The 17,680-nt window shown below is 35.0% G+C and overlaps 1 protein-coding gene across 2 annotated transcripts in view; it reads right to left on the reverse strand.

Annotated features, from left to right (window-relative positions):
- The window catches only part of LOC145248055 (tyrosine-protein phosphatase non-receptor type 13-like), a 277,255-nt gene that overhangs the window by 151,627 nt on the left and 107,948 nt on the right, over positions 1-17,680 (reverse strand). For both annotated transcript variants that reach the window (XR_013863319.1, XM_080109809.1), the window contains exons 3-5: positions 11,662-11,834; positions 10,065-10,130; positions 7,333-7,425 (exon numbers count right to left, since the gene is read on the reverse strand). Coding sequence is in view for 1 of the 2 variants with exons in the window: in XM_080109809.1 (XP_079965935.1) it covers positions 7,333-7,425; positions 10,065-10,130; positions 11,662-11,834 (332 nt within the window). In the remaining variant the exon portion in view is untranslated. The remainder of the gene's footprint in view (positions 1-7,332; positions 7,426-10,064; positions 10,131-11,661; positions 11,835-17,680) is intronic.

Below are 17,680 nucleotides of genomic sequence, written 5' to 3' on the forward strand. Positions count from 1 at the left end.
GATAAATAAAACATTTTTGGATACTGTCTCCTTATCAGCACAAAAGGGGCGGGTGTAAGACACTCAAATTTATCTATCATATTGGAGTGGGTATGGCGGGTGAACCTTTCATTCAAGGATTTTAATTTGAAGTTGATTTTTAGTTTCACAATAATTGATCTTTTATCTTTTGTATTAATATAGCTTTAGGTAAATACACTTATCGAGTTTATCCGATATTTGCGGTATTTCGAACACAGCACTTTTAAAGTATTCATACATTAACAGAAACTTTGCTGTCTTAGACCTTTGGTCTATTATTCTCTCTCTCTCTCCCTCTCTCTCTATATATATATTAGAAGAGGGTTAAAGAAGTATTGAAGGGTTCTTTAAATGTGGACCTATCAAAATGTGTAAAGCTCAACAGGCACAGTGGAGCTTGAATATAATAATAGCATTAAAGACAAGACAAAGCTACAACCATTTCCTCAAAAGGATACATGGGATTCTTTTGCAATGTAAAATTCCTTCTTTAGTACTGTGTATTTTTCTTAAAAATATGCCGCATCTTTATAATTTTTTTTTTTTGGGGGGGGATATGCCTTCACATACGAGTGGTTCTGATCAATTATCAACATATGAAATTCTCTTGAGGATTATTTTATTCAGGAATCCTGCATTAAATTTCACTTTCGAGACAATTTATTTTGGACAACTGTCGTCTTACCCAGAATACCATTTCAAAAGGACTAATTGAACTCTCTATGAAGTTTGGACATTTTCTCCATCTTGTCTCTACTTAAAATATCTTTTTTCTTTCCTCATTTTTGTATATATTTTTCTATTTTATTCCTTATATGTTTTTCCTGTTTCTCTTTCCCCTACTACTGTTTTTATGTTTTCTTTTTCATCTTCTTTATTATTCCTCACATTTCATCCCCTATTTTTTCATTTCTAATCTAAATATTTTAAAGTAAGTTTTATCTATATACTTTTATATTTGCATAATGCCATAGCAAAAACAGGTTCCTTCCTACTCTCTTCCCATCTTTGTCCTTATAGATTTGATGATACTAAGAAAGTTTCATGTAACTTTTATTCCTCATTTTTGAAATTTAATTTATGAATTACTCCTCTTAACCGGGTAGAGCTTTTACTATCTTGATAGGTTTGCCTTGTTGAGGATAATATCTTTTACAGATTCACACTCACACACACACACACACACACACACACACACACACACACACACACACACACACACACACATACACACACACACAATATATATGCATTGATTTTCAGTATTTACTTCAACAGTGTTTAGTACGTGAGTAGGACTAGGTAGTAAGTAATGAAAATATATATGCCAATTAAGCTACAATGAATTTTCCGGGTTTCATCCTCATAAGGCCTGTAAGGCTAATTTATTATCCTAATAAATCCTTATGAAGATGAAACAGAAAATTTTATGTTACTTAATTGCCATGTACATTTTCATAACTCACTATACATACTTACTCTGTGTTAGGTTTGTAGGAGAGAACCCTAACAAAATGCTCAATTATAGAGAAAAGTCAAAATAATATCTATTTATACATGTGTTACAGAAAATTAGAAAAAAAAACCCATTAGTACCGTCAGTTTCAAATCCAACACAAAAGGGAAGAGTCTCTTGTCATTTATTCTGGATTTCTTCAGCCTCTGTTTATGTCTGTCTTACCAAAAACAGTTACCCGCATGCTGCGTAGCATACTGTACTGTCTACAATTCTTGATGTTATTTTATTTTTTATTTATGTTTTCTTTTTTATTTCTTTAACCCCATTTGTTTTATTTTTTATTATTTATTTATAGTTTATATTTAATAGACTGTTGGGAACTAAGCTGACTAAATTTATCGATTACGTAAATAAAAAGATAATTTATTAAACTGTACATATATCGGCAAGATACCAGAAAAAAAATAAAATAAAATAAAGGGGTTTTTAAGAAATAAAAATAAAAACAAGTAACAAATAAAATAGCATCGAAAATTGTAAACAATGCAAAATTTTATGCAGTGTGCGGGACACCATTTTGGATGAGACAGACATAAAGAGAGGCTGAAGAGAGTCCAGCGTAAGTGAGCAGAGCCTATTCTTTATTGTATTGGATTTGAAACCAGCGGTACCGAACACATATATACATAAATATATATTTTTTGTAATGTGTGTGTGTGTGTGTGTGTGTGTGTGTGTGTGTGTGTGTGAGAGAGAGTTAATGATATTAGATTATCAGGAACATTTAAAGATTAAATTGTTTGAATTTCCATTTATTCAAGGAAACATAACTCTTATTTTCTTTATTAAGTCTTTTTCGAGTTTCTCATCACTGATTATTACATAGTTGATGCCAAAACGTTCTATATCTCCTTGTCTAGATCAACCCTGTTGTTAAACATAGGTAATTAAGTGTGATGTTGGAAAACCAGAATCATCTTATGACTCCAAGTGGCGAGGCAATCCTTCCAAAATAGTTAAAATGCAAATCCTAAACTATATGAGGACTAAAATTCGCCATTCAATATCTGTTTGAGATGATGATTGATCACTGAGCAACAATTTAAAAATTTTTTGAATGCTGTTTAGATTTCTACAACTGATTTAGGATATATTTTGCACTGCTGAATAAGGAAATGCCATCTGTTTCTCTCCATCAGGTTTTTGTGCTGGTTGATTTGGAAAAAAAAAAAAAAAGATCTTATGATCACATTTTTGCAGCATTATCAGCTAACTTTTGTCAACATATATATCCTAAATATATGTTTAAAAAAAAAATGTTTTGCCAACAACATATATTAATTACCTATTAGAAACATTGATTACTGTAAACTGAATGGTGACCATTGAGATAGGTAAGTACACGTAAATTGCAAGTTGCTTCACCATTGTTCAAACTTCAGGACTTGAACTTTTGAAACAGGATCCTAAACAGAAACGTGCGTTCTATCCCAACCATCATCAATGGACCTGAGATCATCTAGTCAGTATCAGACAAGGCCAAAACATTTGCCAAGAACTTTGCAGCTAATTCTACCCTATGCGACGAAGGCCATCAACTCCCCGTATTTCCTCCTATAACAGACAACATGTTATGCAACATACAAATATCTGTGCGTGAGGTCGCCAAGCTAATCAAGAACCTTGATTCCAGTAAAGCAACTGGACCTGACGGCATTCCGATTATAGTGCTGAAAAAGCTTCAACCAGAACTTGCCCCCATATTTACAAAACTGTTTAAGCGTTGCCTTAAAGAGAAGTGCTTCCCAACACCCTGGAAAACCTCATCAGTATGCCCTATATTTAAGAATTCAGAGTAAGTTGTTGGAATCCATATTAAATGAAGAAGTAGGCAACCACCTCAGCAGAAACAACCTTCTTAGTGATATGCAATATGGTTTCCGTTCTGCTAGATCTACAGCAGATGTGCTAACCGTTATATCTCATAGGATTAGTGAATCTCTTGACAAAGGCTTCCTCTCTAGGGTAATTGCTCTTGACATATCAAAGGCCTTCGATAAGGTGTGGCACAAGGGCCTACTTCACAAGATTTCAAGCTACGGTATAACTGGAAATGTTTTCGCAATCATTAAATCATTTCTCTCCGATAAGTTCAGAAGAGTAGTGGTTGATGGGCAAAAATCAGAGGCCCACAGTATTAATGCTGGAGTCCCTCAGGAGTCCACCCTGGGCCCAACTCTCTTCCTGATCTACATCAATGATCTCCCAAAACACATACTTAAATCATTTGTTGACATCTACGCTGATGACACGACCATCTATGGCAACACATCAAAGGCCGTAAATGATGATGTTCTCTCTAATTCTCTCTCTTCTGATCTTGAGCGCGTGGTACAGTATGGAAAGAGGTGGCCCCTTACTTTTAATGCATCCAAAACCAGGCTTCTATCTTTACATCATCAACGCTCTGATCCCCATGTGGCATCAATTGAAATTGGTTGGCTGTCGTCTTGGGGAGACTCCATGTTTTGACAAGCTTTTGGGTTTGACCTTTACTCCTGATCTGAAATGGAACACGTACATCAGGTCTGTTGCCAAGGACGCTGAGAAAATGGTGGGATCCTTCTACCGCTCCAGAAGATATCTCACTACTGATGCAATTTTCTATCTGTATAAAAGCCAAGTACGTCCAAGGATGGAGTACTACTGCTACATCTGGGCAGGAGCTGCTAAAAACAGCCTATCCTGCCTTGACAGAGTACAAAATAGACTTCGTAGCTTAGTGGGGGATGACCTTTTCTCTTCCCTGCAGCCTCTCTCCCACAGAAGAGACGTTGTGAGCCTATCTTTGTTTTATCGTTATTTCCATGGCAAATGCTCGTCTGAGCTCCAATCTCTCGTCCCCCCTTGCCAATCTTTCACGAGAAACACCCGTCTGGCTGAAACTACTGTTAATAATTTTCCCCACTCTTTATCTATGCCTAAATCCAAACGTAGATTCCATGAGCAGAGCTTCTTTCTCAGAAGTGCATGACGGTGGAACTCTCCTCCGTTTGTCTGTTTCCCACCTGACTATAACTTGGATGTCTTCAAGTCCAACATAAATAAATTCCTTACAAACCGCCCTCTTAAGTAAGACACTCTATCAAATCTCCAATACTAATGATTACTACAATACTATCTCATTGATTACTGTACACGCAATAACCATTATCCCTGAGTGGCCTCAGGGCCTTGATAAGTGATGACCTCCACGTAAAAAAAAAAAACACTCCTGGAATGCTTAGTAGCAGGGGTCTTTCTTCAGATTCTAACAGTAGTCAGTCATCATGACTGCATCCCAGCGACCCTGGTACCTGATCTCCATCTCTTTCAGGTCCTGATGGAATCTCTTCCCCTGATTGTCACTCATTGAACCCAACTTCTCAGGAAACCGGTTCATATGTGCAAATAGGTAATGCATCTTGACGCTCATGCTGCAGCCTAGGTTTCTGAAAACAACCAGCATGTTGTTGAAAAGTACTACATAGTTTCTAGCTTCATTGCCAGAACAAATGCCTTCCACGCTTCCAGTTCCACTTCGTTCATTGAGTTTTCGAACTCTAGATCTCTGATGAGTTGCTAAATCTGAGAACCATCAAAGATGTCAGCTTTCAACTTTTCCATGGTCAATCCTGAAAAAGTCTGGTGCAAGTAAATGAAGCAGTCACCATTTTTGTCCAGAGCCTTGGTGAACTGCTTGATTAAGCCAAGCTTGGTGTGCAGTGGTGGGAAGAGTATTCTGTCTCTGTCCACCAGAGAGTCATTGATGATGTTCCTTTCAGTTCAAGGCACCAATTCCTCCTGCACAGGCCCGTCTTTCTCTGTGTAATGCTGAGTATGGTGCCGCATCAATTTTTTGGAAGATTTTGAGGTTTTATGACTTCTGAATGATCCCTTTTAAGCATAGCCAACTAGAACTATCAGTCCCGAATATTTCTCGTCATTAAAATAATCATTTCCAATCAAAACAATTATTCAACATGGCATTTTACATTCGCCAACTTCTAAAATGCTTCAGACATGCGTACATGTGAACAAAAACTAAAAATAACGACATGGGTCATAGCTCAAAAACTTGACCTAATTGAACAAAACCAATGTGATTTTTGGATTCAGTGTATCAGATGCATCCTAAATCAGCTGAAAAAAAATATGCAGATAACAAATTTTGTTGTTGATCAGTATTGCATTACTTGGATTATTCAGACTACTGTTCTCATCTTGAGTGTTATTTTCACGTTTCAGTCGATGTAACTTCCGATTCTCTAGAAGAGTAACTTACAACTGAATTTTACCAAATATTTTTTACACCACAAATTCTTGTGACTCAGTGTGGACGACAATCAAAATGCAATTACGACTTACTTAGGACTTCTATCCAGTAATGGCCAATAGAACAAGAACATACTAACCCCGTAGATTTAGGGTTTCGTTCAAAATTCCATGCAGATTCCCCGAGTTTGACAGATAAATTCCAGAGTCCGATAAGGTATACCTGAAGAAGGGTGGGGGTTACATCGACTGCAACGTTGTGAAAATAGCACTCCAAATGTCTGAATAATCCAAATACAAAATACTGGAACATTTAAAGATACAATAATCCTTCTCTTCAAAGCCCATTAAGTAGAAATTCTTAATATCTGATTTAATCCAATAAAAATAAGACATTAAAAACTACTCAGGTAGAGGCATATTGCCATCGGTGAGGGTCTTGCAGAAAAATAATTCAAATGTAAAAATGTTTGCAAGTTTTTAAAAATAGGATTTTCAACAATCATTTTTATTTTTCCTTTAATTTTTAATCACAATAAATACAAAAATAAATTATTTAATGTGCATTTATGTATACGAGAAACAATCATACTGTTTACATTAATAAAACGGTCTCATTAGTAGATACACGAGTTTGTTTTATCAATGCAGAGATTAAGATAGAAAAATCAAATTTTGCAACTCTCAAAACCATTTAACCAAGGGAAGTAAAAACAAGGTCATAAGATATATATATATAAAAAAAAAAGAAGAAGAAAATCTGCTGTTGTCAATTTTAATTTCAGGATCAAATTCAATATGTCATTAATTAGAAATAAAGATTGTGTTAATGTTATGTAAAGGACAGTTGTATGTTTGTGTGCATCAGAAACTATGCGATAAAGCTGATATATTCTTTTTTAACATTGCCTTGATCAGAATATGGACACTATTTTTTAAATGCAATATTCATTATATTGAGGGGTCAACATTTAAAGTGATCTTTTTTCTATTAAACTTGCATGTGGAATGGTGTGTGTGTGTGAGAGAGAGAGAGAGAGAGTGGGGGGGGGAGAGAGAGAAAGAAAAAGAGACAGACTTGTGCTACTAGATCTGATTATCTGACCGAACAAACATTGATGTTATTGTTTTTTTTTCCTTTCCCTTTGCAAAACCCAGCCATGTCCTGCAAAGTCAAAAACAAAAAACAACGATTTTCCTCTATAAAACAACCAAACCAAACACAATGAATAAATATTTGAAGATATAAAGAACTTGAAGCATAATAACCTTTTCCCCAAAATTATTGGATTTAGCATTAAAAAATCTGAAAGGGTTGATACGCCGTAAAAAAATAAAAAATAAAAACAAAACTTTATTTTATTGCTCATGCTCTTATGTAAGTTATTTTTATGTAACGTTTCTTTCAATTAATTTGATCCACAAAAATTAAAATCAAGATTTTGACAAGATTCATAGGTACAAAACATAACACAAAGCCACTAAGATGTATCAGTGGAAATAAATATACAAGGGTGACATAATAAACAAGCACTTACCTCAAGGACGTGGATAAGGGCAATACGAAGGGATGGATTCCTTTCGCACATGGCATTTAGTATAGTTTCTAGATTCCGACTTATTGTCAAAGACTAAAAAGGAAAAAAATAATTAAAATTTCAGATTATGGTGAAGCATGGTTTTAAATCGAAATATTTTTCCATATAAAACAAAACATTGTATCTATGTAATAAAAACGATTCTCACCATCTTAAAGCATACAATATAAAAAAACAAATTGTCTGCAAAAAGCTTTAATTTTGTAATAAATATTATACAGGGTGGAATGATAAAATTGACGCCCTAGAAAAGAGGACCTGATTCCATTTCCGTTTGATGAAAAATGGCTTTCTTTTTTTTGTTATTGCAGACGATCTACTAGTTGGCCAGTTGTGTACAAATCTCAAGAGCGATAGGAGCCTTGTATTAGATCTGAAAGTGACACAATGTTCAATGATCAAGATCAGAGATGTGCCGCTGTACAACTTATGCTCTTTACTGAGCCAAGTTATGACAACAGGACCATTGCCAGCACCCTCAAAATGCAAATCCAGACGGTTCAACGCTTGAGGGCACAGCTCAATGCATCTTACGACCTTTTCCGGCCATAGTTTATGGGCTTTGGTGTGGTTTCAAGTAAGGGCCACATCATGCCACCTCACATCTTTGAAGTTGGCTTGAAAGTCAACACCAAAGTGTATCTGGATGTGCTGAAGATTGTGGTGATCCCCTGGTGAAATCAGGTAGCCACTGGTAGACCTTGGGTGTGGCAGCAAAACTCGGAACCAGCCAACGAGACCAATGAAGGAGTGCTACAATTTTGTACCCTTCTCTTACTGCCCCCCCCCCCTGAATCCGCTGGACTACTTTGTTTGGTCATAGATCGAGAACATTACCAACATGATCTCCCACAACACCAAAGTCAACCTGATCGCTGCCATCCACCGAATATTCACCGAGCTCCCGCCAGCACTTGTGAAAAAGGCATGCTCCCAGTTCCAGACCCGTATTGAGGCGGTGATTGAGGCTGAAGGCGGCTACATAGAATAGGTGTCAACTCTACTACATAATCAAGTTACCTAAATTGATTTTTACAATAAAAGTTTTAAAATAAAGCAGCAGTGTTGTTTTCTTTAGGGCAAGAATTTTATTATTCTATCCTGTAGACATAGGTAAAAAAAAAAAATAAAAAATAAAAATTTAAATTAAGACAAACTAAAAATGACACAAAGAAGCCAATTTGAAGGAAACTAAGAATCGATATTTTGCCTTTATTTTTATGGACTTTTTAAAGACACATGGGATGAGCGGACGATCACGCTCTGTGCACTAAATGCACACAGATGCACCTACACATCTCAATCGATGACAATAATTCTGAATTTTATTTACCCACTTTCCTCAAACAACAAATAATGAATGTTTATATTCCCATTTTCCTCTCAATCTTGAAATAGTCAAATCAACCACAGTCGCATTCCAAATGCAACATCCACTGAAATCTAAATTTATAATTCTTCTTCATTTCCTGCTTCTCCAATCATCCGGGATTATCTCGTTATAATAAGTCAAATAGTTTAAAACTAGTTGAAAATCTGTATACTTTTGTGTAGCTTATTTATAGTTTAAATGCAGAATACTTTTTTCAGTATGCATGAAGGCCATTCCAGCTCAACAACGTGTTTATAAAACAAAGATAAATATGACGTCATAGGTAGAGGATCATTCTTATAATATTTTATGTTCCTATGTATAGTACCCTAAAAGTGATTATGCAGAGTGGTGCATGAGTTACTTTGCTTGCAAAGAACTTGTGTTTACAAAGCTGAAAATGGAGGTCATCTATGTGACCTTATTTTTCATATATAAATCAAAATCAAATCTTTAAAAATTGTCTGTATCACCCTGATGAAGACTCATGGAGCTGAAAATTTGGATTGAAAAAAATGATTAGTAATTCATTTGTTCGAAAACAAATCTTACATCGTGTATTTTGTTTTTTTAATGAATTTTTTAAAAAAGATTTTATTTTAAAATGGTAAAGTGACTTATGTGCAACCCTATGTTAGTAGAGATGTTATTAGTAAATACTGTAGAACCCGAGGATACGGCATCAAAAATTAGTAACAAAATACATTATAGTATATAATACACATGTATATAATTAAATAACATTATAAATAACCGTAAAGCGGGGCAAATACCGTAACCAGGTGCTGAAAAAGATCGTATTCCACATTGTAATCTGAAAAAAAACGTATCCTAGGGTCACCGTATCCCGGGGTTCTGCTGTATTTTGAATTGATCTGGTAACACTTCAAATAAGCTGAGGTTCACTACGGCCTCATTCTGGCAACCTAAGAATTACCTCATTGGTAATCAGATTCTTCTCTTTGTCGGAATAAGGTATGGTTCGGATTGGTCCTAGGAGGTGCTACCTCTGAGGTATTATTTCCTCCTTTAGGAGGGAAAGAGTGATTTGGTTTATTTCCAATTGCTTAAGGCGCCCCTACTGACGAATTCTGCCAGATTCGTTCTCGGTTATTTTCATGCCTGACCAGATCGCCTTCTCGCAGGAATATGCCCCCACCCCTCATCTTCGGTTTCATGCCACATTTTTCTACAGTGGGAAGTAATTAAATCCATACTTATATTTTTATCTATATTTATCGTTGCCGATTCCACAGACTTATGCTAAGAATGTTAAGCTGATAAGAATTGGTTTACTTACCGGATCTTTTTTGAGACTGTAGTCAATGGCAACTTGAAGAGTTTTCCCCAGGGAATAAACATAAATCTGGAGGAAAAAGAAGAAAAAAAATTAAAGGTCTAAAATCTGTTGCCATTAATATGGATCTGTTAAACAACTAACTGACAATCTCATTAACACATCCTCGAGTGGGGTTTGAACTTGATAAGTGATGACTTATCAGTATATAAAAAAGAAATTAAAAAATTCATGTTATTAGTGTAAAGGAAATAATTTATATGAGTCAGCATGATATAACTTTTAACAGATTTGATTCGGTTGTTGGTATTGGTTTCTTCGATTCTTTGCAAAAATCAGGGGACCACGTGAAGACTGTAAATATCCATGAGTTAAAGTTGTGCTATGGAATGAACTGGACGGCATTTTTTTATGGAAATCGCTCCAGACAAGGTATGAAGCCACTTGACATAAGGAGCTAACAAGAACAAAAAAAAAAACGATTATCACAAATACAGGAGATGTGCCTATTGACATTAGTCTTGAAAAGACCAAGACTATAAATAGGAAGAAAACAGTCAGCAGGAAGAGAGTTCCACAAAACTGCAATTCTTAGAATGAAACTACTGGAATAGGAAGCTGTATTTCAATGAGGTATCAAAACAGCAAATTGGTGAAGATCACTAAACTAACAATTTGGCATCGTTATCTACATCACCATTGTCATCTCCAAAGTTGTTGCAGTTATTTCCATCATTTACATGTTTTGAAACTGTTCTCTTCATCCTGATCATTGTTATGATCACAATGTTTCAATTGTTTTACTCTCCAGTCTTCTTCAGTTGTCGTATATTACATAAAGTAATGTTTTAGAGTTAAGTATGAATCAAGATATTGGTTGGTTTGATCATGTGACGTAGACAGATTTGAAGTGAGGTAGTATTAATCATATTAAATGTAACATGAACAAGCATCTCACTGCACAACTCACCACTTCGGACGCTCCTATAAATCTGGTCTCCAATTACATCTTAGTGTCAGTGTTTGAGGTGAATAGAAGTTTTTTAAAAATTATATATGTAAATAAGCATATTTATGTTTGCAAATCGGTTGTTGCGCTCTATGGCCTTCTTTAGCTGTCTTTTTTTTTAATGGAAATCGCTTGAGACAAGACATGAACCCACTTGATATAAGGAGCTAACAAAAACGAAAGCTGATTATTGCAAAGACAGGAGATGCCTAGTGACCTTAGTCTTGAAAAGACGAAAGCTGTAGGTAGAAGGAAAACAGTGAGCAGGAACCTTGCAGTCCTTGGAAATAAGCTACTGAAATAGGAAGCTGTATTACAATAAGGTATTAAAATAATGAATTGATGGAGACCTCTCAACCAACGAATCAAACGAGCTGGAACAAAGGAAGCAGGGAATAGATCAGACAATTCTGAGAAACACATGGCATAATAGTAGTTGTAAAAAAAGACTGAGACTAGCAACATCTGTTATAACATATAATCTGCTAACAGAGAATGCAAAAGAGCACCATGGCTGGAACATTTAAGCATTATAGCAATTTAAAAAATATACATTTGTTTCAGAATGTAAGTAAAACTATTTCTGCTTACTTTTTCAATGGCAGCTTCGGACATGAGAATTCCAGTGTGAATTTCTGGTGCAATAAAATTGGATACATTTTTGGTTTGTGATGACTCGCTGAATTGCGCGCGTCCGTTTGGACTCAGTAACAAAGTGTCAAGGGTAATCACGAAATTGGCAACACCATCTTGGATTGCTTCACCTGAAAGAAAATAAAAAGAAAAAAGAAAAACTTATTTTCTAAATTAAGAGAAAAAGACATTCTTGCATTCAATCACTGGTTCCTCCTTGTAAAACATTCACAAGAACTCATCTTCCTACTACAATTGCAAAAACATTTTCTTTCTCTTGCTATGTGCCTAACATCAAATGATGAACAGTTTCATTTTAAGAACTTCTCATCTGTGGAACACGTTACTCAGGGATTGCTTCCCTGCAAGCTACAAGTCTTCAAAGTCAATTTCAATAAAAACTTGTAATAATCCGTCCTTATAAATAATTAAATTTTATTCATTTCATTTGCCAATTTCAATCGTCTCATAATATTCTTCATCATGTAATTCATAATCTTCTATCGTTATCAGATCAGGCTGTCTGAAGATACTAGCTTCCTGACCCAAAATACACCAATTACATTGATGTTATTGTTTTTTCCTTTCCATTTGTAAAACTCAATCATGCTCTACAAAGACGAAAACAAAAACAACCATTTTCCTCTACAAAACAACCAAACTCAATAACATGAATAAATATTTGAAAATATAAAACACTTTTTTTTTCCAAAATTACTGGATTCAGCATTAAATAACCCGAAAAGTGTTGATATGTCATAAAACAAAACAACCAAACCAAACTTCATGAATAAATATTTGAAGATCTAAATAACTTGAAACATAAAGACTTTTTCTAAAATTACTTAACCTGAACTGAATAACTTGAAAAGGGTTGATATGCTGTAAAACAAAACAACCAAACAATCAAATCAATTGACACTCTATCAATCCCATTAACCTGTACCCTTGAGTGGTCTTTAGTCTTGGTAGTGGTGACTTATTAGTAACTAGCGAGGGGTACCCGGCGTTGCCCGGGTGTTTGGAGGTGTGGGGGTGGGGGTTAAAAAAAAAGTAAGTATGAGGATCGAACCCGGACCGTTGAGGCAAAGTTGTAAATTAAAGTGTGAAAGAAAAAAAAAAAAAAAAAACGCGCGATGTTAACCATTGCCCCACCGCGGGATGCTAACGGAAAGACGTTTGAATTTATTTAATCAGTTTGATTTAGCAGGTGCCCGTTTTAATGAGTTAATGAGGCATTACTGCTGAACGCTTTTTTTTTTTTTTTTCCCACCCCCAAGATGTTATAGGAAAAAGACTAACCCACATGCGGCGAGCGACAAATATTGAATATTTATCTTCCCGAAATCGACCAAATTAAATAGACAGGCGAGCTCCGTTGTTAACTGTGAGCTATTACGATTTGTATGTGATATAAAAAGTTTTAAAAAGTTGTTAAGCGAGCGACCGCTTCTCTGAAAAAAGCCTTTTGTAGACATACAGAAAAAGCGAACACACATACATACATGCACACATTTTCGCTTTTATATATATAGAAGAAACCCAAATTTAGATTTATGAATGATTTTTCTTCATCTCTCCTGAACACTAGCCCAATCTAATAAATACCAAGTATGGTGATAGAATATAAACAAAGCTATAAATATTTTTTTTTTCGACCCAAACCGATTAAAAAGCTATCTCTGAATACCCTTTATGTAAAATTTCAAATGTTTAGACCAGAAATTGTCTGAGTAATTTGGTAGAGACCGCAGAGGTCAAATATTTTAAAACTTTGACCCCTATTATGACCCCTTAACATTTATTGTTTTTGGCTCGAAGTTATTAAGTTAGATCCATGTCCAAGGAACCTATATCTAAAATTTGGTAGAGTTCTCAAAGGTCAAATCGTTAAACTTTGTCCCCTTAGCAGCCAAATTTCTGGCTGAAAACTGATTACAAAGATTTTCCCAAATCTCAATACCCTGTATATCAAATTTCGAGTCTGTAGACTTAAAATTGACAGAGTTATTGTGTAGGGAAATGTACACAGACAGACACATAGACAGACAGACATGTTCACTTTTATAGATATATAGATTGTTGTGGCAAATTGTTTCGTTTATAATTGTTTATTTAAAAGTGTAAATGTTTACGAGTGTATACGTGAAAAAATCTAGAAACAACCATTGAGTTATTCTCCTTGTGCAGAGGTGGAGCAAAGTGTGTATTTCTCTTGTGCAGAGATGCTTACATACACGCACAGAAACAGATGCATGTATGTGCTAGCATACATGCATCTGTATACCTACATGCATATATACACACATAAGTGGACATATGTACGCTCACAAATCTAATATATAATTTTTAAAAATAAAATATTTATTAATAGTCTAGGATTGTGATAGTAGTTAATTATATTCTGGGTTTAAAGTTGGGCTGTTTCCTATTACGAATTACATATATTGAGTATATTTATTGATGTCATAAGTTGAAAGTATTATGTGTAGTATTCTGGTGTTGTGCGGATATCAGATATAGTTATGGGTGTCCACTGGTGTTATAGTATCCGTACATATCAACCACTCGTAGTGTGTGATAAATGTTGTTAGTTATTAAATCTAATTAAATCTTATTCTTCTCAACAACGTGCTGATATGAGTAACAAAAACATTTTGATTCTTAAAACATGCTATAATGATCCATAAAGATAACCGGCGAATCAGAATCAAATATTAATTTTGTAGGAAGAAAGCTATCAATGGCAATGAGATGATAAAGAGACCAACTTACTTTCTATATAGGGTAAAATATGACTTTGAACAAGTGATGCAAGTTTTTTGAAAAAACAACTTTGCTAAAAACCGTGAATGTCAAAGAAATATAGTATGAAAAGGCTTGCGTAAAAAATGATTAGAGTTCAACAGTAAAAAATGATTAGAGTTCAACAGTAAAAAAAATGACGAATCAGAATCAAATATTGATTTTCAAAAAAAAAAAAACAAAAAAAAAGAAAGAAAAAAAAGGCTATCCATGACAAAGAAAGGATAAAAAGAAGTACTTTACTGTATATAGTAGATATAACTTATTGAATCAATGCCTAAAATTTCATAGAAATCGTATAATCTTTTGAGTTTTGGTGATTGTAAAAAAAATAAATAAATAAAAACGTTGGCTTATATACAAAGAATATTTCCTAGTGCGAGCGTGTGTATGCGTGCGTGTGTATGTGAGCGTGTGTATGCGTGCGTGTGTATGCGTGCGTGTGTATGCGTGCATGTGTGCCTTCTGTATCATATATTAAGAGGAGACATGTGTCTCAAGTACTGGCATTGTCTATAGAATAGCTACAAAATTGAGTATGAGGACACCTCCACTCCCTTGAAAAATAAGCAAAAACCATCTCAACTCGGGTTTCAGTGATACTTGGGGGAGTCACTCTGTTTTGAGGAGTACACACAAGGATAAAACTCGACACATCTTATTACACTTTTAATGTGATTCACCAGCCATAAGTATTATGTAAAAATAAAACAATGACTGGGAATTGACCCATCAAGCTCATGAGGTCAACAATTCAACTGACAAAAATGAAAAAAAAAAAAAAAAAAAAATAATGAAAACAATATTGAATCAATTCTTATCGTCCTTTCGATGTGCGTATTTAACTATGGCATGATATGACAGAGCATTTTATAGTCATAGTTGCGTCATTCACTCTGGACCGGTTGGGCCAGCTCTTTCCCTCTTTCCAACAAGTTCACCATGTCCTGAACGCTGGCTGACCAGGAACGGTGATCCAAAACTGCTTCCGTTATGAGCGCAAGCCAGTTGCAATTCCAGCGATGGACTCTGTAAAGGTGAGGGCCCAGAATCAGTTCAGCATCCTGCTCCCACTATTCTGAACCAGGGTTTGAGTTGACCATTACAACGTTTCTTCCAGTCTGGTTGTGGTGCTGGGTCGATGACTTCACAGATGAAATCAACTGGGTATAGTCGAAAGGTGAACCAACAAAGGCGTCTGGCAAGGAGAGTTTTGGAAAGAGTGGATCTTGCAGTGAGTGCAAATTGTATTGTTAGGGATAAACTGTTGGCAATGGACACATAGGATTTAGCATAGGCAGTGACGGTCGAATATCTCCAGTTTGTATTGGTCACTTGCCTGCATAGGCTAGGTCTTGCAGCCGTAAAGGGGAATGGGCAAGATAAGGACGATAGATTCTATCTTTAGTGTTCAGTATTATTTTCACGATTGAAGTTGACAGAAGGTGGTGCGAGCATTGCTGATGAAGTTGAGGATGTCTTCCATCCCTTGGCCTGTTGCGGTGATGATAGAGCATCTTCTGTATGAACATATTTAACTTTAGCATGACAGACCAACGAAATATTATTCCAAATTTAATCGTAACAGACTAACAAAAATACTATTTCAAACTAAAGTAAGCCAACCTGACAAAAAAATGTTATTTCAAACTTAAGCATGACAGACAGACAAAAATACTATTTCAAGCTAAAACATGACAAAGCCCCTTAAAGAGATGTGTGAATATTTATAAACTGAAACATGACAAACTGAGAAGAAATGTTATTTCAACCTTAAGCATGATGGACAATCGAATATACCTTTTCAAACTTAAGTATGATAGATAAACTGATTACAAATGTATTTAAAACTTGAATATGGCAGACCAACGAAAATTCTATTTTCAAATTTAAGCGTGACAATTCGTTGAAAATGCTATTTTAAGTATGACAGATTGACTAAAATACTATTTTAAACGCCAGCTAACTGACAGACGAAGCCTTTTATAAACATGCTTGGACGTATGCCCCCTCCTCCATAAAATCAGGAGTTTAGAAAGTTTATTTTGTTCCTTTGGCTAGGAAATTGAGTCACTGCATCATTTAGTGTTTGTGAATGAAACTAAAAGAACTTTGTCTGTTTGATGAGTCATGAAGAGGAAAGACGATATGGGAGGGCAGAGAGAGAGAGAGAGAGAGAGAGAGAGAGAGAGAGAGAGAGAGAGAGAGAGAGAGAGAGACCTTGGGCGAGGCCATAATTCAGTGAGGTTTAGGAGTGAGTTATATTTACATCCACTCATGCTCGTATCTTCTTCTCTTACAAAATTGTAAGCTTTTTTTTTTTTAACACTGATTTTGCTGTGGAGTCGTCTCCCTTACTTTTCTGCTGAGCCTGTTTAGGGTGGTACCTCAGAACGATTTCCAAACGGTCCTAAATTACAAAATAATAGTTTATAAAACTATTTTTGGCGACTGAAGTGTAATTGAGTGAGAAAATGAGAATGGTCTCCTTTTTTTTTTTTTTTTTTTTTTAAAATAATTTCCTCAACTTCTCTTTTACCAACTCAGTAATGTTCTAATTATCTTCCTTATTGGCTAACTTTCTAAAAAAAAGAAAAACAATAAAAGTAGCATGAATAATACAAATACTGCGAATAAAAACGAGTTTCATATTTTGTACAAAAATCAGCCTCAAATTCAAATAAATAGAAGAGAATATATATTATTCAGCCAATGAAAATAACTACAAATATCTTCACCAAAAAAGCACAAGAAAATCTGTTAAAATTGGCATTAGTCTGTTGGGAGCCCATTCTCAAATTTTAAAAGAAAGAAACACTGAGTATCAGCAGTTCAGTATCAATAAATCGTCACCGCAACAACACATGGCAGCCTGTAGAAGTTAAAACAGCATGCACATTATCCACATCAAATAAGCACTACTTAAAACAACTTGTGGGAGAAAACATACACTAAACAACACTGAGCTTAACGTTTGCAGAGTTTATTTCAACCAAAATATTTCTGGACTCACTGTCTCATACAAACTTTTAAATCCTATATCCCTTTTGTTGTTAATAAAATGTATATAATTCATTTGTATTTGATTCTCTTACAGTGAATAACTATTGTCTCTCAATACCGAAAGGAGGCTTCTTATATTTATTTAGGGTGCAATTCAATTTTTTTGTGA

The sequence above is a fragment of the Euprymna scolopes genome, chromosome 26 (assembly GCF_053919585.1).
Source record: "Euprymna scolopes isolate OS-2025 chromosome 26, ASM5391958v1, whole genome shotgun sequence".
Lineage (NCBI taxonomy): Eukaryota > Metazoa > Mollusca > Cephalopoda > Sepiida > Sepiolidae > Euprymna > Euprymna scolopes.